This window comes from Pectinophora gossypiella, chromosome 11 (assembly GCF_024362695.1).
Source record: "Pectinophora gossypiella chromosome 11, ilPecGoss1.1, whole genome shotgun sequence".
NCBI lineage: Eukaryota > Metazoa > Arthropoda > Insecta > Lepidoptera > Gelechiidae > Pectinophora > Pectinophora gossypiella.
In genome coordinates this window covers 2,523,841-2,548,278 of record NC_065414.1, presented here as the reverse complement: position 1 = coordinate 2,548,278, position 24,438 = coordinate 2,523,841, and the positions used below count along the sequence as shown (strand labels likewise).

Here is a 24,438-nt window from a genome sequence, read left to right as displayed (position 1 = left end):
ACAATGTTTAAGACAACAGGTCTGAGGTAGTCCAGTTGGGCGCGAACCTCGGCTCAGGGCGTCGTCTGAGAGGAAAAATATTTGAAAGAATTAATTGACCTTAGTGGGTCGCTATCGATAAGCGCTGATTGAGGGAAGTCGTAGACCACGCCGGCGGGGTCGGTATCGGGGTCCTGAAGTGTTTGGTGTCGCGAGCTGATTGGCTGCCTATATGGCTAGAGTAATCAGGTCGTCGGGATCGTATATTACGTCCTTCGGGAGCGGTGCCGGACGTACCGTATATTACCATACATTTTCATATGTAGGAAACCGTTGCGGCATAGCTCAGGCGCCGCGCCGGAGCCGCACCGCACCGTGTGGCCCGGCCCTCTGGCATCGACATTTTTACTCAATAACACGACGATACGATAAAAAACATCCCCTTCGGCCGCCATCGCAACCACGTTTCGCAACCAGTTGCAAAGGAAGAATTTTACTTCTTTGTTGGCAACTAGTTGTGAATGAAGAATGTTTTTCAGTTGCGAATATGGAATCCTTAGACCATTGTGTAAGCGGAATGTGGGGGAAATAAAATACCTCTTTCGAATTGTAAAACAATTTATTTATTTCCTCTATAATTTTCGATAAGATCTAACAGTTATGTTTGCTTCATCAATTGCAAATCACTATTGTGATTTCGAGGACTATCCCTAAGAGTGATCGAAACATTTTCTGAATATTTTTATAGATCCATACGTCGATCTCATGTAAAATATGGACTGAGAAAAAATACTTACTAAATAAATTTTCGTATTTTTAAGGCAAGTTTTCCTTAATTGGCAACACTGATAATATTTAGCCACACGGCAGTAAGAATGTCTGGGACAGCCAATGACAAACTGCAACAAATAATGCCACAGAAATATAAAAAAATTGCAAAATATGTCCCTCTTTATCCAAAATTGCATTTTCATATACATTATGCTAAAATTGCCGTAACAATATTGCTTTATCGTATACAATCACATTTGTTATATTGCTAACATTTTTTTGATTATCAACGGAGGCCACCCTATGGACATTCAGATTTTGGCAAAAGGTCATTAAATACAAATAGCAATCAGATTTTTTAAATATGTGATAGTAACCATAGACACATCACCACACACATATCATAGAGACATTTTTGACGTGACTTATTGTTGTAGATTTGCCGCAGATGGCATTAACTACTTGGCCGTATTAATGAGCAGCGCTGAATGCTCTCACCCGGTACAAAATTTAAAACAACAGGCATGAGGGTGGCCAGTTGGGCATGCACCTCGGGTCTGGACGTCGTCTTTGGAGATCATATTTGAAAGAATTAACTGTGGCGGGGTCGTTATCGGGGTCCTGAAGTGTTTATTGTCGCGAGTTGATTTGGCCTCCTCTATAGCTAGAGTAATCGGGTCGTCGGGAAAATCATAGAAACGAGGGAGATAGATATATCAGTAATAAATTACACGAGACCGCATGTCGCCTGTTAACGTCTAGCATGAGAACCGGCCGCACTGAAACATTTGTGGCTGGACCGCTACATAAATTTACCCGCCGTTCATTGCGTAGTAACACAAGCGCTAGTTTTGGTTCCGCGATAGCAAAGAAGCAACGAATGATGTGTAAAGTTTTATAATACGTTCGTTGCCTGATATGATATAATATGATCGTTTTGTGCATACGTCGTCTCCCGCGGCGTCTCTGTAAGAAACACTCTATGGTGTGACCCTTTTTATGTGTCCGTGTATACATGTGAATCCTATAAAACTGATATAATAAGTATATACGATACTATCGTCCATAAATTACATGATATTTAATTACATAACATAACTTATTTATCAAATTGTTACTTTAGCTCTGTATCAATGAAATCGCTATACAATATCGACACAATAGCTAACTGTACATCCTTTCAAAGCTTAATATATTCGAGCGTTAAAAAAATAAATAAAATTTATATTTATATACGAATACATACACAACTACATATATGTAGTCCGTAATTTACAATATTTCAAATAAAATCTAGTTTCTTAACGAGTCTTATGCAAAATGTTGAATGTAATTTGAATTGTACAACGAAAATCATCAATCAACAAATGTGCTTATCTAAAGGAAATTTCATCGTTACTATATTGTATTTTTCTCACACAACATAATTCCATCCATATTCTTGTATTTTATTCTTAAAGAAATCATTCATGCAGTGTAATTTATCATATTATGTGGCTTCAATATTTTTGGTACAAACAAACAATTTAGAAATAATATCCAAAATTTAATATCACTAAATCAGTATTCTTACCAATCCATTCCATTGATATATTTCTAAGGCCATTTTAAAAGTTAAGATAAAGTCAGTAATATTATTAATTTAGACTTTAATAGTACAAGAATGGCAACTAGACATTTTTATCCATAATTATTATTTATTAACACATGAGGAAGGATTTACATAAAACCTAGTATATTCGTGTGCAGTAGTGTTGCCGATCGATAGTCGATAGTAAAGATGTCGATTGTATTGATAGCTACTATCGAAGATACAGAAGAGAGATACTATCGAAGCTCAAAGAATCAAATCTATCGATTACGTCATCATGGTAGTTGATGCAATAGAAAACTTACAAAAAGGTTTATATTAAATCTTTACAATAAAATACGGCGAATCCACTTCAAATCAATTTATTTGCAAAAGAGCACACGTACATATCAGTGTCGCAGAGAGAAGGGATATTTTTTTTATAAAGTTTATGGCCTGGAAATAAAAGGAAAAATGAGACGCCCGAGTTGCCATACATAAAAAAATAATTTCCAATATGCTGGGGGGCAAATTATTGATAGTTTTTTTTTTTGCTAATGAAAACAAAAAAATGTTTACTGGTCCAAACACCTTAACTATTGGCATAGTTGGATCATAGCAGAAAAAATATCAATTTTAAAGCACTCCTGGTACTCACAATAGTTACAATCTGTGCTATATAATGTTGGGTACTGGCAGAATATTAGTGTTGCTGAGAGTGCGTACTTATACTATACTCTTAGCAACAATATGCTGAATCAGTCCCATTTCCACGGGCAGTGTTAGTACTTTTGTACCCTTCAATGTTCTGGGAAGAAAGTTATTCTATTCTATAAGTTTTGTTTCTGTAATTTCGATAGTATCGATACCATGGACAATACTGCGCTATGTCGACACTATCGTCAGGGTTCGAGCTGTCGATAGTATCGATGTGATGCTCTTTTTAGATAAAAACTATCGGTTGTAAAACTATCGATAGTTCAGTAACACTAGTGTTCAGTATGTGTTCTTCTTCTTCTATCGTGTGGGTTGTGAGGTGAATTACCAACCTCATCAACCCGAGAGCAGAAGAAGACTATGTTTTGTTTTGACTTTTTGTATTCGAATTCTGCCTAGAGTACTCGCCACGACTGAAGTGCTGCGGATTTTAATGGAACTAAATGACAAGTCATAATAAATCTATGCAGATAAGCTTCGCATCTATCAGACTTGAGTGGTACCTATAACTAAGAGATTCAGAATCGTAGTTTTTTAATCCAAATATCTTTCCTATCATATTGTTGAAATGTTAGTAAAGATTTTTGTTTTTAAAGCACTACCCGTGCTTAGGGAAACACACAAAGAGAAAATTAAAATCGAAAAAATCTGACTTGAAACCGCAGCTCTTCTTTTATTTTTCGATTTAAATTTTCTCTATGTTAGTAAAGCACGCTTAGTTTGTGAATAACAATATAGGTACTATTTTATTTTCGTAAATATATTATATACAATTATTATTTATTATGTATGTCATATTTTAAGAATACGGACTGTAATGTCCTTGAAATAAATTTTATTTCGCTCTAACGTTTTTTGACGAAGCCGTATATTTTTGTAACCTCAGTTTCGAAGTTATACATCCTTTTACAATAAATAAATAACACGGTGAAAATCTTTATTTATCTGTTGAGAGAGTAAAACTCACTGGCAAAAAATATATTCAGAATTCGAATACTTACTGGACAATGCGGCGCACTGTATCGCTCTAAATTTTAATCTGTTCTATTATTAATAAAATTAAACACTTTATTGCACACAAATTTAAAATACGTTTACAGAAGGAACTTATTCTTATTAATCGTGGTACAGTACAGCCTATTCTCTAATATTATAGTATTAATAGGTGTGTATTATTTATAAAAGTCGACAAATTCAGAAATGATTTTTTTTTCAACTCAATTTTGTTTCAAAAACTCATCACCTCCCTAGCGTTATCCCGTATCCACAGGGTCCGCTTACCTAACTTGAAAATTTGACAGGTCCGGTTTTTTTACAGAAGCGACTTCCTACCGGACCTTCCAACCCGCAAAAGGAAAACCAGCCCAACAAAGGTTAGGTCACATACCTGTGAAACGCATTTCTCGGGTATGTGGACTTCGATGTTTTCCTTCATAGCTGAGCACGTGTTTATAATTTATGATTCAAATGAGTTCGAAAACAAATTCATTGTTTTGATAAAAAAAATGAATTAATAAAATACTAATGCAATGAATTGAACAAACAAAACATAAGCTCACGACTATATCCCAATTGGGGTAGTCAAGAGGTACTTCCATCGTAATGAACTAAGTACCCGAGCTCTGTTAGACTTTCTGCGATGTTTTATTGATTATGTTGAATATTTATTTAGAGCGACCCAACACATGCCATGTCCAGTCATGAGCAATATAATGTACCCACTTTAGGACTCTGTCGCACTATCATATATGACATTTAGTGAGACTTACAGTTCAATTTGTCAAAAAAGTTAACGTGACATGGTACCAAAGTGTATACATATTAATGCTCGTGACCGTCCTTGTATCTTATTTTAAAGCTACATTATAGGAAATATTAGATAATGCCCCAATTCCTGCAGACACCTACTAATTTTATTTCAAGTTATCCCCGTCATTTTCTTATCCGCCGAAAGGAAAAGAGACGGATGATTGACAACTGTTAAATTTAAAATGAATGAATGAACAACCCGTGCGAATAAAATAGGCATCTCGCTAATATGCAACCCGTGGGCCTTTAAGGTGATGCATTTCAGTCAGCTAGGTAACGCTGCGTCAGCAGATGGCGTTACTTCTGCAGTTTTCGTATTTTTTTCCATTTATTCGTTTAGTGTTGAGTTCTGACCCAGTAAAATGTTAGGTGGCGAAATCTTACATACATTATCTTTAAGTTAAGCTACAATTTTGAAGTATTTACTGCAGATATCATATTAAAACATTGCATCAAAAGTTGGTGTCATTTCAATTTGTGTACAAACACGAAGCTGTCACACACACATGCGAACTAGGTTAGCTATTAAAAGAGATGCATAATTTGAAGTCTACTTCTAACTTCTAAATGGCGCATTTGGTAATGCAGTCGCCGCCGTTCTTAAGTTTCACGGTTCAAACCCAAGTGCATATTTTAATTGTTTTTACTTTTTGTATTTTTTTTGCAATTGAATTTGGCGAACCCGTCTATTTGTTACGGAATTTTCAAAAAGTTTCACTTTTACCAATAATATTATAATTATACAATAATGTACTTTGCACTAAAGTACCTTCCGTAATTTCCGTATTTTTTATTTTGTAAAATTCTAACAGGCATTAATCGCATCAGTGAACACGCGGCTAACTAAAAAACTACCTACTGAACGGATTTTCATACGGTTTTCACCAATGAGTAGAGTAATTCATGGGCGTGCTTTAGGGTATATAGGTAATTTATACAAGTATTTTTTTTTTGTATAAAATGGTTCAAAAATGATGATGAATGTCAAACATAATTATCGTTACAAATATAGCCGACTTGGAGCTTTCGGCGAAAACGCTGCCTGAGCCCATTGAGATATAACAAAACAATGTATGGTTGAATTGTTCCTTTTTTGTAGGTCTACCGAAAAGTCCACAATATGTCATAATAATTATATTGTGTATAAAGAATTGTGTATATGTATTGTATGATTTTACAATTAATAACGATCACAGTACAGTAATAATAAGGTAGATTTTTCCTAAATTGCGTCGGTTCAAACTTTGTCGCATCGCGTTTGAAAGATGTAATAGCGCTTCAGGACGTCCCGCAAGCACGGCGCTGATATCGCAGTATCCGCATATAATTATTATGACTTGTCATTTAGTTCCAATAAAATCCGCGGGACTTCATACGTATGTCAGTGACAGCTGGTGATAGCATGCGGGACACTTAGCAGCTAATCGAATTCTATGTTGTTTTCGCGCCCAGTCCAGACGACTTGCAGCGCATTTCTGGACTTATATTTACGCTTGGTGTTTATTGTTAGATTAGTTAGTTCAGGTTAGGACGTCTTTTTTTAACGAGGACGTTAAAAAAGACGAGGCTGGGACGTATTGAAATTATTTCCATATATACGCGGCCTGAAATGGGTTGTTTCGCAGACCTAAACTGGTTGCTGTCGAACTTATTATCACGTTTTCTTGATTAAAATTCATAAATAAGTCAAATAGAAAAAAGATTTTCGTTAGTTTTAGATCTGTCATGATGTCTGTGATGTTTGTTTATTATACATAAGAATTTCAAAATTTATCTTATTTTTTTTCCCAAAGGGCAAGGCAAAGGGAACTATGCCCATACAGCCATGTCTTGTGTTTTTTTTTTCTTGATGATGATTAATGAAATGATGAAACCTAAGCCCCCACCCTCGGAGCAGACTCCTACTCCGAACCCCAAACGAAGTAAGCGGCTTGTTGGCGCAAAGCGAAAATAGATAGGTACACTTTGTTTATTGAATATTCCGATTTAATAATACTATCGGGAATGTTTTCCGACTAACTTAATGTGATCATTAACCACAAAACACCACTTCGTATTGATTATTTAGATTATTCAATGAAGAAAGCAACCTTCCCGTTCCCGGTCCCACCAAAAAGTCCGCGGCAAAGAGAATATAAATAAATCTGTATGTTGGATGGAAAAACAATTAATTATAAATGACTACTATTTAGGCCGGCAAATGCAACAACTTTTTTTTTGATTTGGTTTTCCCCAAGGTTTTCCCCGAAGGGTAAGGCAAAGGGAACTATGCCCATACAGCCATTTCATTTTATGTATTGTTTTTTTATTATAATATATGTCCTCTTTTAAAACACGGTACTTACCCATTATTTAAAAATGTTTAAATAATATGCGTTAAAACAAAAATATTTTTGCAATATTCCTTTTCTAAGATTGTAGTATTTTTAGTTTTTTATTTATTCATACAAAATCTCTTTATAAATTGTCACTGACATTCTATTACACTTGTCAAGTAGTCAAAGCCTTTAGAGAAAAAAAAAACTATCACGCACACAAACTAACATTGACACCACTACACGCTCAGCAAATACACTGTAATCTGCACCACTACAAATGTAGAATTGATCAAAATTGAGGGTCTGAAATATGGTACTTCTCGTATTCGGACCCTAAATTTTTGTTAGTTTGCGAAAATAATACACCAAAATATTACTATTTATCGGTTTTATAACAATATTCCTCTATCCGTTTTCCTGTAGCACTGCATCAACTTTTGTATGGAAAACGAATCACCTTAAGCCCGTTCTTGCTACTGTGTACAGTCATGAGCAATATAATGTACCCACTTTAGGACTCTGTCGCGCTAACATATTTGACATTCGGTGAGACTTACAGTTCAATTTGTCAAAAAAGTTAATGTGACATGGTACCAAAGTGTATACATATTAATGCTCTGACGTGGGCGATTGCTCCATCCTGAGGCACTGGGTACAAGCGCATGTGCTGGTGCCTGGTGCCCCCGGAGGGAACAAGCGGTATAAAAGAATAAGAATAAAATAAATTTATTGCCAGTAACAATTTACATTTGCTATAAGAACTAGGTAATTATGAATACTACGAATACGGGCAAAAGGAAATGGCTCAGCTTGTACTGTGATGGAGTCAATATGAATTAAAGTAAAATTTCTTTACTTTTTAAATTGTGTGTTACTAACATAGTTTTTCTAAGTCTTTTGTACTAACTCTATATGGGCCTTAGGGTCTGAAATAAAGATTATTTTTTTAATTCTGTCGGGTTATTAGCCAATGTAAAATTAGGAAAAGGTTGCTTAAATTTCTGCCTAAAATTAAATTAATTTCCATGGCGAATAAAATACATTTAGCATCTTAATATTATTATACATGCAAAATTTTTGTAAATAAATTTTGCGATAAAAATGTAATTGCCGCGTGTTCTAATCTATAAATTTTATGCGTATCGATTACCCGTCCTTGTCCTTTTCGGCCGATAAGAAAATGCAACCCGCAAAGTAGCATGGAGAGTATTTGGAAAATGCTACACCGACAAGAGCGTGGCTCTTAAATTGATGATGATGAAGAAAATGACAGGTATACCTTGAAATAAAATTAGACGGTTGTGTACTGGAATCGACACCAATATATCACATATACACATATTTTATATGATTTTCTTAAATGAGTAGATTTTCTTAAAAACCATAGGAAATAAAATATCAAACAATAAGTAAAATGTTTTAAATTTCAATTTATTTTATGTTACTGACGTAGAATATTATCGATTTTAAAAATTATTTTACTTTTTTATACACATTTTTTAATTTATTTTTAGCAAAGTATTTTTATCGTAGTTGCATAAGTGCATTACATTGAAACTTTTTCGTTTTTTTTTTATAATTTCGTGACACACAATTTTATAAATTAACAGCAAAAAAATACCTCAAAATACAAAATGTACAGACAACAAGTTTTCTTTTAACGGCAAACCTATATCAACTTATTAAAAGAACAAAAAAATACACGATATTTGGAAAATTCATTTCCATTGGGAATAAAATACAGTTAGCGTCTTAATATTATACACGCAACATTTTTGTAAAGAAACTTTGCGAAAACAATGTTAACTTCATGTCAATTTTTATTGGTTACTAGTTGTCAATTTTAGGAAGACTGTTCACTTATAAGCTTTATCTTTAACTTCTACTATCATGTGCTAATGTGATAAATACTTCGTATCATGTGGTTTCCAAGATTTGTGCCAGGTTAACGCTTTCACGGGCAGATACCATGGTTCAGTGATGGTTCATAAAAAGTAGTACGACAATTTGGAATCGGAACGTCCGTAGACGTTGCCCCCTATTACATAAGACTTAAACATAGCTCGCGAGGAGTGAGTGTACTATACACATACGCCTACCCCTTCGGGGTACATGGCTGTATCCATGTGGGGTCGATGGCCGACTTCACCAGCCACGCTATCAGGGTTATTCTTGAGCCGCCAGACGCCTAACACTACTTTGAATGAATTTGCATCGCACGTAAAGGTACAGTCATGAGCAATATCATATGTACCCACTTTAGAACCCTGTCGCACTATCATATTTGACATTTAATGAGACTCACGGTTTCATTTGTCAAACAAGTTAATATGACATGGTTTTAAAATGTATACATATTAGTGCTTGTGACCGTACATATACCCATATATACCAGGAGGGTTAAAAAGGCCTCATCGAAGCAATTCACCTAAAAGAAGCAATATTGCTATTTGACATTTGTTTGCATTGCGCACTTACTTTTAATCCTCCTGGTTGTCATATGATGACCAACTCGCAACCAGTCTGGGGGTTTGGAGCAATTCTTTAAAACAATATTGCAGTTTGTCATTTTTGACACTGCGCTCTTTTATATGCGCACATTTAAAATTACAATATTGCTTTTTTTAGATAAATTGTATTTCAAAAAACCTTTGGGCGTTAAAACTTTGAATACACAAATGTCTTCCTAAAATATCAACCTAATAACATTATGTTTCAACCAGCAATTTAGATAGGCATGTACTCCCTTATTTGCTGCAACGTCTCCGGATCCGTGGTCTGCACCAGCCGCTGGAACGTCTCCGCGCCCACTTGGCTCTTCAAGGTTTCCAGCTGGAAAACGAAACAGATTTTGGAAAGGTATGTCTTTAAGCGACCAAACAGCTCGCGACAACAAGTACTTTAGGACCCCGACACCGACCACGCCGATGTGGTCGACGATTCTGCGCTTTCATATCAGCCCACTAGAGTCGATTAATTCTTTCAGATGACACCCTGAGCCGAAAACTGGGCCTTCTGGCCTGTTGTCTAAATTTTGTACCGGGTGAGAGCCCTCAGCGCTGCCCCTTTATCCGGCCAAGTAATTAAATGCTATATGCGACAAATCTACAATAATTCCCGTCGAAAAACATACATGTATACATAAACTCACGCCTATTTCCCACTAAGATAAGCAGAGACTATAGAATTCCATTTGCTTCGATCCTGACACACTTCTCTTGCTTCCTCCACATTCATCAATCGCTTCATACACACACGCCGGTTCAGAGTAGATCGTACTAAACCTTTTCTAAGGACATCTCCAATTTGGTCAATGTAAGTCCTTCTAAGTGTTCCTCTGCCAGCTCTACCATCAACTCGAAAAAAATACCAATATATTAAGTTTGTTCACCTGCAGAGCTATCATGTGCAATGTGATAAAATTATCGATCGATTCAAGAAATTTTCTCGAAATGGATAAGTTTGTTTTTATATTATTTGGGTTCACATATTAGCACCAATTGACAAAACGACATAATTATATCGTCAGAATCGATAAAATGACCGTGACAAAATTTTATCGCGTTGCGCATGCTAGCCCTACTGGAGATGCGTGACTCATCTTGCATCTGATGGTATAAGAAGACCAGGTATGCTCAATTCTATGACAAGTCGCCATTGCTATCCCTTTGATGACGTAAGTGTTACACTGTGTTACCACTAAATTGGTATCTCGCAACATTCCAAGGGCGTAAATTTTATTATTGAAAATTAAGCGAATTACTGGTGCTAATTCCTGTAAATACTGGCCCCGATTCCTGCAGACACCGCCTAATTTTATTTTAGGTTATATCCGTCATTTTCGTATCCGTCGAAAAGGAAAGGGACGGATGATTCACAGCTCTTAATTTTAGGAAGAATGAGTAAATTAATGTGTCGGGTTATTGACTGACGTAAAATTTTTAGACGGTTGGTTTAGATTTGTGCTTAAAATTGACGTGTGTTCCATAAATTTTATGCTTGTCGATTACCCGTCCCTTTCCTTTTCGGCGGATAAGAAAAGGACAGATATAACTTAAAATGAAATTAGATGGTATTTACAGGAATTAGCACCATTATCTAATTTTATTTTAAGTTATATCTGTCATTTTCTTATCCGCCGAAAAGGAAAGGGACGGGTAATCGACAAGCATAAAATTTATGGAACACACGTCAATTTTAAGCACAAATCTAAACCAACCGTCTAAAAATTTTACATCCGTCAATAACCCGACACAGTTAAGTAGACAGCACGTCAAACGGATTGCATACCAGCGACGTACCTTTTGATTCGCCCGGGTTATTCATTCATTGACTCATTCTTCCTAAAATTAAGAGCTGTGAATCATCCGTCCCTTTCCTTTTCGACGGATATGAAAATGACGGATATAACTTAAAATAAAATTAGGCGGTGTCTGCAGGAATCGGGGCCACTGTCTAATGTATTTAATTACTATTATTTGTCACATATATAAAAATCATTAAAACTAAGTAAATCTTTTTCTAAGAGTTCAAAATTTCCTTGAAAAGTAAACGTAAAAACTTTGGTTGTGGGTAATTTGTTTTTAAGGAATGGCAACACAGGGTGGGATGACATCAGCTGGGCTAACCTTGAAATGTTGTCACTTTTGAGCATACCTGGGACCATAAATGGCCACATCAAAGCAATTCATCTAAGAAAGCAATAATTCAATTTGACATTTGCGCATATAAAAGTAAGTGCGCAATGCAAACTAACGTTAAACTCCGATACAGGTGATCCCTAGTGCAGGGCTTGCTGTTAACTGTTTAAATTATACCTTGTTTGAGCAATAAAGAAATTTATTATTATTACATACATACATACATAAACTCACGCCCGTAATCCCTAATGGGGTGGGCAGAGCCACAAGTAATCAAAGACAACTTGCAGCCACTGTTGCTGCTTCTCTTCCCGGGCATGTCGTAAAAACCGACAGAGGGATTGTGTCCTCTAACATGGTGGACTAATGTTATGGGCGATAGGCTGATCCCTTAGCCCCCACCATAAGGTTCATCATATCCATCTTTGGACTTCGTATCAACAGTGGCTGCAAGTTGTCTTTGATTTATTATTATTATTATTCATAATATTGTTTTCTTAGATGAATTGCTTGGATGTGGGCATTCGGGCCGTGTGGTTGTGGCGGCGCCGACCTGGTGGTGCGTGACGAGCCTGAGGTCGAGCGCGTGCGCGGGGTGCGCGGCGGCCAGGCGCTTGCGGCGCGCGTCGTGCGGCGAGTCCCTTGCGCCCGCCTCCTCCCAGCGCGCGGCGCCGCCGCGGCCCTCCAGCGGGGACGCGGGCCGCGAGCCCGGGCCCGCCACCAGCCCGCTGCGGCCACAGACACACATTAATGACTCTGAGAAACTCTCATCGGGGTACGTGAGGGGCGACAGAGAAACGGAAAGCGAATGTGGTGGCATCTAGCGGCGACCTTGGCCGAGAAAGCCATTGGGTCCTGTACTAGGTTCAAGAAAAATTACGAAATTCTGATTACTAAATAAAGACAGGTCTTTACGAAAACTTTAATTTTTCTTATTTATGAATTGTATTCAAGAAAAACGTAATTATAAGTCCGACATTTATCACGTTTTTCTATGACGTCACAGTGTGCTTTTTCATACAAATACATACATACATACATACATAAACTCACGCCTATTTACCACCGGGGTAAGCAGGTTGCTTTTTCATACAAATTCCATAGTAATTCCGTGTTTTGACGGTTAGTAAAAAGTAACCGATTTGACTAGTTGGAAACTAGCCTATTGTCGTTTAAATAGTCTGATCGTGAATGCTGTACGCCTAAGGCAACACAGAGGTGGAGAGAAAGCGACTTCATTTGACTTGGTGGAATAACGTAAGGAAACCCACATTCCCGGGAAATGCGTTTCGTGATATGTGACCGACGTCGACAAAAACGTGCGAGAAAAATGTGAAAAAAGAAGAAAATGTTATAATATATAACGAAAAAGTAAAACGAACTAACGAGAAAGCTCGGTGAAGTGTGAGTACTCTGTTTTGGGTTACTATGGTTACCATTTAGGTTGTCACGCCATCTTTTACGCGGTCTGCCTCGTTTTCTTTACGAGATTTTGTTTACATTAAATATAACATAAACAGCTTATATAGGTCTACCCTCAATCAACCGGAGGGAGTATGGAGCATACTCCACCACGCTGCTCCACTGCGGGTTGGTGGAGCAGTTTTACGACTAATAGCCGGGACCAACGGCTTAACGTGCCCTTCAGAACACGGAATCATCTTACATTTTGGGACAACCAGGTGATTCCAGCCTGAAAATTCTTTACCAAGCAAAGGACAGTCTCAGAAAATGTCCCCATCGGGCATCGAACCCGGACCTCCAAATCGTGAGCCTGACGCTCCAACCACTAGACCACGGCTGTATTACTTTATAGTAACTTTTTTTTGCATTTAAAAAGAATCAACTTACTCGATGAATGTGCCGTTTTCCTCCGTCTTCATGACGTCATTGAGTACTTCTGTCAAATTGAGCAGTATGGCGGCGAAACGCTGCAACACTACCGGGTTCTGAGTCGTTAGTAGCCCAGCTAGACCTAGCCCTGGAAAATATTTTTTTTTATTAAAACCTAGTAGTGTAAAAGACCAAACTTTCGGATGTACATAATAGGGTAGTTTCCAACTAGTCAAATCAGTTACTTTTTACTAAACGTCAGAACACGAAATTACTATGGAATTTGTATGAAAAAGCACACTGTGACGTCATAGAAAAACGAGAAAATGTCGCACTTATTATTACATTTTTCTTTGTCAAAATTCATAAATAAGTTAAATAGAAAAAGAGAATGATTTCTGTCACTTCTACTATTAGACTCGCATACACTAAACTCGTATACTCACACATTTATATTGCTACTTAACACACACCCTTCGCTCTAATACTTAGATGTAAGTTTAATTTTAAGTTTTTTTTTGGCAAACTATGCGCCAACATCACAAGTACCCATTTTTTTACGGTTTCCCAAGATACAGGCTCCGCCTAGTTTTGGAACCTCTGTTCATTTGGATATATTTTAATATAAGTACTCATCCTATTTTATGTGCCTCATTTGTATTGTTTTCTGGTAATAAAAACATTTTTCATTTTGATTTTTTTTACATCTGTCTTTGTTGCGTAATTAGAATTTCGTAATTTATCTTTGACATAGGAAACTACCCAATTCGGATGTAGTACTCACCAACAACCTTCCACCTCTCAACCTGGGTAACCAGATTCATCTTTTCAGTCCACACGTGGAGCACCCTATTTAAAACCTTCGCCGGGTCCGAGTCATACTCCGCAATGCCATTGGCCGCCTCTTGTACGGCTTTGTAGAACAGGTCCGATGATAGCAAGATCACGCGAGAGAGTAGGCAGAGTTGTACAGACAAGACCATTGGGAGGTCATCACCGTCCAGTAGGCAGCTGAAAGGAAGATAATCAGGTAACTAAGACATTACAATACTATGCGAGCGTTCTGGTTTTGGGGTTAATTTTGTCTCCAAAGGACACCGCTCATGAAGTATGGGGAAAAACCCAGGCCCGGCGCAAACGAAATGTAACTCAAATATTAGGTAATAATGAGTATGAGTACTGCATAAGCGGCATGAATCCAAAAAAAAAATCATAAATATTTATTTTTCAAAAATTGGCTTACAAAGTTAGCGCTTTTTGAACGTCAAAAAATGTAATTACATATTATGTAACTAGCTGTAAAACTACTACCACATCGGAATCTGTAACGCTGAGGGAAAGACGTGGCCAGAAAACCTCCCAGCACAGGGCCCTAGTCCTACTGTTTCATGTTTCCTTTTCTTTTTTTTAAATCCAGTTTGTATTACATAATTTATAGACTTAAATACAATGGTATTCCAATTACAGTCGGCGGTTATGTGACTTCCGTGGCTAAATGTGTCAAATTGCTATTTTTATTTTTGCAGGTAACTTAATATTAATTATTAAGGTTAAACTCTAAGAAGCATTTTTAACGTCATTGTGATAACGACGGTGACTTTATGGTAAGAATGGGGATTCGCATGGAAAGGTTGCTAGTTCAAATCACGATACCAACTTATGAACATTGTCTTTTGGGCTAGTTGTGTTTTATAAAGCTGAGTCTTGGTGCCACAAATCGTCCATGATCGACATCACTCTTCTTTTTCTATCGTGTGGGTTGTGAGGTGGATTACCAACCCCATCTACCCTGGTGTCCGGGTTATTACTGAGCCGCCATAGGCCCCTGACATGACTCATGTAACGACTACGTACTTACATCAGTAAGTAATAACCGGGACCAACGGCTTAACGTGCCTTTCGAAGCACGGATCATCTTACTTTTGGCCAATCGGCATGTAATGTTCTAACCTAACTAGGAGTCACAAAGTGATTTTTGTGATTTTTCCACACCAGGATTCGAACCCAGGACCTCCGGAACGTGAGCACAACGCTCAACCACTGGACCACGGAGGCCGTTATCGACATCACTGAGGGTGGTATTCTACCAACGCGAACAGTACAGGTGAAGAACGAGGATGATCCTAGAGAAAGAGGGAGAAAGCAACAAAGCGACTTCACTCTGGCACGCTGTGATTGGTCGATTTCGCTCGTCTCTTACTCGTCTCCTCTCCTCCTCTTTGGTGGAAGGAAACCCATCCCGGCTGACCCCAGTGGCTGACCCCAAACTTATTGAGTTCCGATCAGAAAGCCTATAGTTGTACAGGACTATCCACCTACCGCAGCCGTAATCTAAATCCAAAATATGGCAAATCCTACGGGCTATTAGAAGTACCGATAATTCCTGCCCATACACTTTTTCCTTGCTTCAGTCTGTTAAAAATAAAATGCAAACTTACTGTATAACCCTGATCAATATCGGCCAGATGACCTTCACTCCCAGAAAAGCGTTCCTCTCGGGGAAACTGACGCTGACGCAGATCTCCGCCATCTTCAGCACTGTGATGATGCCTTCAGTCCTCATGTCACTCAACATGTCCTCTAACAAGGTCATGCATTTACCCCCAGGACCTGATAGGAACTCTTCTGGGCATAGTAAGGTGTATGCTTGCATTATGTACACTACTATTCGGAGGTGCTCGGATGATTGTTCTGGAACAAACATAACATAAAACTCACAACTATATTCCAATGGGGTGAAATAAAATAGAAAGAATTTTTTTTCTACCCTTAAGTATTTACGTATACATCTTTGCGATAATCTTTGATTTGTTTATGTACACTCTAATTCTATTAAAGTAATTTGGTATTATATTATAATGTATGTACACCATTAACACATATTTATGGAACTCGATGTTCGTGTCTCACCCAACAGGGTCCACATAATAGCGTCGTGGTTCACGCCGCGACTTGTGCCGAATGAGGCCCTTTTATCTCAGGACGTCCACCACCACCTTATGATCATTTCGAAAAACATCCATCTTGCTTTTTTGTTGTGTGTTGTTGGTGGCCTTTTTTGTGTGGCGCCCTTTTATAATAAACTATTTCAATTTCTATATTTGTTTATTATAAAAGGACGCCACACACAAAAACAAGACAATAACATCACTTAAAGATACAGAGCAATTACAAAAAAACATAGAGGATGTTCACTAGAATGATCATAAGGTGGTGGTGGACGTCCTGAGATAAAAGGAGTGAGACACTCAGCACAAGTCGCGGCGTGAATCACGACGCTGGTATTATGTGGACCCTGCTGGGTGAGGCACGAACGTCGTGTTTCATAAATATGTGTTAATGGTGTACTCGTACATAGATTATATATATATTACCAAATTACTTAAATAAAATTTAGGTCCACATACACAAATATTATCACAAAAATGGTGATAATTCCTGTAAATACCATCTAATTTTATTTTAAGTTATATCTGTCATTTTCTTATCCGCCGAAAAGGAAAGGGACGGGTAATCGACAAGCATAACATTTATGAAACACACGTCAATTTTAAGCACTAATCTAAAACAACCGTCTAAAAATTTTACATTCGCCAATAACCCGACAGAATTAAGTTGACAGCACACGTCAAACGGTTTGCATACCAGCGAGATACCTTTTTGATTCGCCCGGGTTATTCATTCATTTTGTCATTCTTCCTAAAATAAAGAGCTGTCAGTCATCTGTCCCTTTCATTTTCAGCGGATAAGAAAATGACAGGTATAACTTAAAATAAAATTAGGAGGTGTCTGCAGGAATCGGGGCCAATGTATACATAAATGCTAAATGTTAGTATTATAATAGTAATTAATATAGGTATGAACAGTAAGTACATATAGTAATATATCCAGAGGTACAACTCACTGACCTTTCTGGAACAAATGCTTGATATTTCGTTTTTAATTACCAACGCATTTGTTTGAAAGAGAAGTAGATGGTATGAAACACACATCGTCAATTTTATAAGGAAAACAACGTAAGAGTGTTTTTGAAAAATGACATTCGGATGTGATTTTTGTCAACAAAAACTCGCAAGAGACAAGCTACTTTCAGAATTCAAACATTTTACACCTTAACTTACCTAAAATAGGATACAAATTATCAGCCAACTGCAGCATGGCGGGATCACAGGTGTGAGAAGTTTCTAGAATGGCCAGCCAGAGTTCCAGCGCGTCTTCTAGAAGGTACACGTGGGCAGGTTCTGATAGCTTGGTGGCTTCGTTGACCACGCCCAGAATCCAGGGGCGGACGTTCGGCGCGCATTCGCCTAAGGCCTAATTGGAAGAGAGAAAATTATGTTTTATGTTTAATACCAACATATCAACCTTAGCTTGCTGCTTGTTGGGTTGCTAAAGGTGGTCAATGACCTTGGACGTTGAATTAAGCGGTTATAAGAACCCAATCCATCCTGCCCGACGCGTCATGGTCGGCTCGGTGATCGGTATCCTGTAGTCTAATAGCATATTGGCTACTTGACAGTTTTCGGATAAGTATTTAAAAAAATACAGAGTTTTAAAATATTTTATTTTTTCGAAAAAGCTTTATATACTAGAAAAAAATATATATTTTTCTTCATTAATTTCAAGTTTCGTTCGAAAACGGTTGGTCACGTGACATTTTGCCCAGTGACGTAACATTTCAATAGGCAAAGAAACTGTCAAACAGTATAACTTCAAACCTGACAGATAGTTTCCGTTTATTTTGTGAAATGTGACGTCACACGAAGCTCAATCATGGCCGCCCGTGTTTCGTGTCTTGTAATACACATATAAAAAATCGCATTCTTATTTTGTAAAAATAAAATATTTAAAAATGATCTTAATAAAAAAAACTATTGGATAATTATCATTAAAAAATATGCTACCATATCAGACATATTTCATATTTTATTGTTACAAATGTTAAGTAGCCAATTGGTGGGAATGGCCATAGTAACCACCATCTCGAGCAAATCGTACGATTGTCTAAACTAATGACAAATATGATATATAGCATGATCCAATACCACTAATTTATATCTATATTTAATGTTTTTATTTATTTTGACCATCACGCAGTTCGCTCAAATTTTGCAACACCCTACCAGGGTCATGTACTTACCTTATTAATCATAAATCATTATAAAATCCTGTATAATTATGTACATGAAGCAATAGATAAACTATAATAGCGCAACTTTCCCGAAGGCCGGTCATAGGATGGGTGACCACAAAAAAAAAATGTTTTCATCTCGAGCTCCTCCGTGCTTCGGAAGGTACGTTAAGCCGTTGGTCCCGGCTGCATTAGCAGTCGTTAATAACCATCAATCCGCACTGGGCCCGCGTGATGGTTTAAGGCCCGATCTCCCTATCCATCCATAGGGAAGGCCCGTGCCCCAGCAGTGGGGACGTTAATGGGTTGATGATGAATAGCGTAACTTTCCGTGACCTTGACGCGTCGAGCTGGATGGATTGAGTTGTCTAATATCCACTATACCTTGACAAGATGCACAACAGCGGAAAGAACGGCCGCTCGCAGCATGTTGTGTGTCGCGGCGTGATGCCACAACTGGGGTAGGTAGGCGAACAGCGCGCCCGGCCCGCCCGAGCGAGCCACGCTGCCTCCGCAGCGCTCCATGACGTACGAGATCACGTGGAGCACGTGCATCTTCGTGTCACACTCTTCTGATTCCACCTGGAAAAGGATATACCAGTGAGAGAAGGCTAATAATGTGTGATCATCACATATGCTACGCATACAACTGCTCAGACCTCTCTTCCCTAATAGTGCTGCGAAGGAAAGAGTAAGACAAAGTGTTATTAATGTATCTTAATTGCAATTTTCACTGACAACAGGCTCAGTTAACCACCTATTACACCGACGTTGGTCTAACATAAAGCCCGTTTATATGGTGGGTACTTAGTTCATTTTACGATAGTTGTACCTTTGACTACCCTATTGGGATATACTAGTGATCTTATGTTATGTTATAGAGGACGATATGGATAACCATCTATCACGTTGGTCTAACAGAACGTTCGGTGAAGTGTGGGTACATAGTTCATTTTACGATGGTCGTACTTAAAGTTATGTAAACTTCAATTCAATATTCTTTATTTGCATACTATGATGGTGTACAAGTTGGTAAGTTACATATGAGTTTCACATCACAGACCCTTTCGGGCACAACAAAATAGAAGTTTAAAAGAGAGAAGGAAGCTTTTCAAATACTAACATCAGTATCATTAAGGTATTCACTAGTGCTGTAGTAACATTTATCAATTAGAAGTTCTTTTATTTTTTTTAATAGAGATTTTGTCGCTTTTTTCTTCTTTTAATATGTTAGGCAGTTTATTATAAATTTTGATGGACATCACATATGGGCTAGAAGAATGTAGGACCAGTCTAGATATAGGTAAATTTAATATTTTTTTACATGACGCAGTGTATTTTACAGGGAGAACTTACCAGGAGATCATAAAGAGCGGCGAGCGCATGCGGCGCGTACGGCGCGAACTGCTCGACATCGAAGTTGAAGTCGTCTATGGTACTGCGCAGCGCCTCTGCAGCCGCTAGCTTCACGGCCGCGTCCTCGCTCGCGCACGCCAGCGGCTCGAGCAGAGCCTCATACATCGCCGGCCGGAGGGACTGCGATGCGCGGACGCCGCACCATTGGCCTGGTACAAATGGCGAGTAGGTATTGAGATAATACTTTATTGCACTTAACAACTTGTTACATCACAAACAAGAAATGGACGTTTACAAGGGTGGACTTATCTCTAAGAGAGATCTCTTCCAGCCAACCCAGAGGTATCAGAATAACTGCGGAAGAATAAAAAGAGGTGCAATATATTAAATACATTATAATAATTATATCTACATATAAAACCGTTTAAAAAAATATATACACAAACATATGCCTAAGCCAAGCCTGAGATTGGTAGGAGAGGTTCATATTTGTAAGCATAGGACATTGCAGGCTGATCACCCGATTGTCCGAAAGTAAGATGATAATTGAAGGCAAAAGGGAAACCACTGCCCTAACTTTCCTTAAAAAAGTAGCAAGTTGAATGCTACACCGACAAGAGCGTGGCTCTTAAATCAGTGATGATTCAAATGAGACACTTTTTTACGAAACTTCAAATTAAGCGGTCAAACATCGTGCTTATTGCTACTTAATTCATAATTAAATTTCGAAAATAAGCCAAAAAAATGAGATTGATTTTTGATCTCCTTACACTGGCTCCTATTTCTAGATTAGCATTTTATAATTTATCTTTAGCATTTAGGGTAGAAGACGAAGACCTAGGCGTACGGTCACGAGTACTAATATGTATATACTTTGAAACCATGTCACATTAACTTTTTTGACAAATTAAACCGTAAGTCTCATTAAACGTCAAATATGATAGTGCGACAGGGTTCTAAAGTGGGTACATTATATTGCTCATGACTGTACATACCACGATCAGATCTAGGATGTTTTAAAGAAAGGTCAGGTAAGAGTACTCTAAACCAGCGAGCATGCATGAAGTCTTTGACGAGAGTGGAAGAACCGAAATTGGTGTATCAGGATCGTAGTAAGTGGAATTCCGTGATATCTGTCTACCCCAACGGGAAATAGGCGTGATCTTACGTATGTTTGTATCTTTGACCACCGTATACTCACCAACCAATTGGCAAACTCGCCTCCTTATAATTCTGTAATTGTTATCTTTGATTTTTAGCTCCTGGCTTAACACATTTGTAAACCATTCGTCGAAATCCACCTGCAAGAGAACAAAATTCTATTTACGCATTTTAAAGGTAATGGTCACTTTCAAAGGCGTGCAACAAAGACTTCGCCCACCTAGACTACCTCAAAGACCACTGCGTCAAGATGTACAATATAAACCTCAAGAAGACAAACAAATCAATCTTCCTTGGACGGAAGAATATCGGTAAGGACCTTTCCGTGCTTCGGAAGCAGTGAACGGAAATGCACGAGATTTTCCTTGCAGCTTTCTTTTCCTCGAGTATACAGGTTGTGAGAAGCTGCAGTAGTTTGAGACGTTCGTTATATATAAGATATTTTTTACCGAATCCGTGATAGCCCTGGGGGGTTAAAATGGCCACTTCGAAGCAATTCATCTAAGCAATTTGACATTTGCGCATATAAAAGTAAGTGCGCAATGCAAACAAATGTCAAATAGCAATATTGCTTTCTTAGATGAATTGCTTCGATGTGGCCATTTTAACCCCCCCTGTTCGGAGAACGCGTCTTACATCATAGTTGCAAGAGTTCTAATTCCGGCACAGCCTCTAAACCATTGAATTCGACTTTATCAGTGTTACTACAAAACAAAGACTAAAACATAAACTATGTTTAAAATATAATCCGTATACGAAAGACGTCCCGAAGGCGGCGGCGCTACTGTCGCAGATTCTGCATAGAATTATTATGACTTGTCAAGTTAGTTTCATTAAAATCCGCATACTTCTTTCGGGGCGCGAAATACTATTTCAAACCTAGTTTATTTTTAGTTTGTGTTTTGTAGTAACACTGTATGAGTTTGAATTCATGTTTGGATCATAGATAATTCATATCACGTGGTTTCCAGAATTCGTCCCCGGTGAATGGCAATAGGCTCGCCCCCTATTACATGGGATTTAAACATACTGGCGACGAGTGGGTGTATATACTAACTAGAAAGGGTCTTCGGAGATGCAGGCACTATATGGGTGCGTGATGCTAGGTTATGTTATACTAGCTTTTGCCCGCGACTTCGTCCGCGTGGTGTGTTATAAAAGTGAGATCTTTGTGTGTGTGGGAGTGCATATCAAATTTCAAGCATCTAACTTATGCAGTTTAGATTTTTTCATACAAATGTTTTTTCGCGGTAACTCCCGTTCCCGTGGGAATTTTGCAATATCCTGTTGCAACTAAGCTTTAAGTTAACTAAGGTACCTGCATGCCGAATTTCAAGCGTCTAACTTAAGCGGTTTAGATTTTTCATACAAAAGGATTTTCCCGCTAATTCCCGTTCCCGTGGGAATTCCGGGAATTCCTTTCTTAGTGCACCTCTACGGTATCTATACTACGTTCCTTCCAAATTTCAGGTGCCTACGTTTAGCCGTTTAGGCTGTGCATTGATATGTCAGTCAGTCAGTTTCTCCTTTTATATATTTAGATGAGAACTCGACTTTTTCTCTACATTTTTTTCTCACTTACGTCATCATAAAGGTCAAAAGCGGCGAGTCCAACAGCGTTGTAGATGGCGTCCTTCCGCAGTATAGCTGGTAGATCCTCCGGGTCTATCTTCTGTTGCTGCACCGAAGCCAATAACCTCACCAGCTCCGGTGCGAGGATGTTGCGGAATTGGAAGAGTTCCATGAATACCGCCTCCGTGCACGGCTGGGGAATTTGAGAGAATCGAATAAGTATCACAAACAGGGAAAAAATCGAAAGATTCTGGCTGAGAGCCCTAGTCAAATGAGGTTTTACATAACGTCAAAACAGAAATTTTCTATGGAGTTTGTATATAAATACTGGCATGTGACGTCATCAATAAAAGCGGTCAAACGTCGTCAAGTAATTTCACTATTCTTTTTCAATTGGAAAAATAATTAAAAAAAAGAAAAATATGATCGATTTTTGATCATTATTAAACTGGCTTCTATTTCTAAATTAACATTTTATCTTTGACCCGGTTAAATAACCTATTCGACCCCCAGACTCCTGTCGATGTGAGACACGTTTCCTCAAACCTTGATGTCAGGGTTACTATTGTTTCCAATAACACTATCGGGTTTTCATCCTACCTGTGCAATGTGCATATTGATCAGACGGCAGTTCATGTTCAGATTACATCTTCAGGTTACATCTCTATGTCCTTTTCTATTACATGTCTTTGGAGAAAATTTGTCTTACCTGATGACTTTTTTAAAAGTCCAAATATCTCAAAAGCCGTGAAGCTATAACCAAAAACAATAGTCTAGTTTCCGACTAGTCAAATAAGTTACTTTTTACGAAACGACAAAACACGAAATTACTATGGAATTTGTATGAATAAACACAATGTGAGGCCATAAAAAAAGGTGATAAAATGTCGGATTTACTATTACTTTTTCTTGATTAAAATTCATAAATAAGTTAAATAGAAAAAAAGAATGTTTTTCGTTAGTTTTAGATTTGTCTTTATTTAGTCATCAGAATTTCATAACTTATCTTGAACCTAGTGCAGGACCCAATTTTCGTTATTCTAAAGTCATGATTTACAGGAAAGCTTGAGTAACTCAACTGTCTTATTATAAGACATACTTCATCTCAGACGTAACTGATCATGACAAGAACCGACTTACCCTCAAGCTATACTTCCAAGACTCTCCGGCCTCGTCGGTGGCGAAGCTCTCGGGTTCCGCGTCCCAGAGCGCCAGGTCGTCAGAAGACAGCAGGAAGTAGTGCGTCACCAGGTGTCTGCACATGTGGCACACTGTGTTCTGATCTAGGACGTCCATCTTCACCTGGTGGGCTTGGATCGTTACTGTGACAAATAAAGTGTGATTCAAATTCAAAAATATCTTTAGTCAGTAAGTAACATAGTTACACTTTGAATCGTCAATTTTTACATAACGAACGTCTCATACGCCTAAAACTACTACAGCTTCTCACAACCTATATAGCCGGGGAAAAAAGCTGCAAGAAAAACCTCGGCACAGGTCCTAGACGTTATTTTAAAAAAAATGTGATTGTGATGTGATTAGAGGTATGACACACAAATCTTGTGAAAAACACGTCTTCTA

The 24,438-nt window shown here is 38.0% G+C and overlaps 1 protein-coding gene across 1 annotated transcript in view; it reads right to left on the bottom strand.

The window, feature by feature from the left end:
- Positions 1-579: 579 nt before the first annotated feature.
- Positions 580-24,438, bottom strand: part of LOC126370657 (importin-11) — a 29,111-nt gene continuing 5,252 nt past the window's right edge. The window contains exons 7-17 of the mRNA XM_050015622.1: positions 23,998-24,179; positions 22,868-23,050; positions 21,326-21,425; positions 20,125-20,333; positions 19,153-19,350; positions 17,759-17,951; positions 16,076-16,328; positions 14,422-14,648; positions 13,656-13,785; positions 12,358-12,532; positions 580-9,996 (exon numbers count right to left, since the gene is read on the bottom strand). Coding sequence (XP_049871579.1) covers positions 9,892-9,996; positions 12,358-12,532; positions 13,656-13,785; positions 14,422-14,648; positions 16,076-16,328; positions 17,759-17,951; positions 19,153-19,350; positions 20,125-20,333; positions 21,326-21,425; positions 22,868-23,050; positions 23,998-24,179 — 1,955 coding nt within the window. The 3' untranslated portion in view covers positions 580-9,891. The remainder of the gene's footprint in view (positions 9,997-12,357; positions 12,533-13,655; positions 13,786-14,421; positions 14,649-16,075; positions 16,329-17,758; positions 17,952-19,152; positions 19,351-20,124; positions 20,334-21,325; positions 21,426-22,867; positions 23,051-23,997; positions 24,180-24,438) is intronic.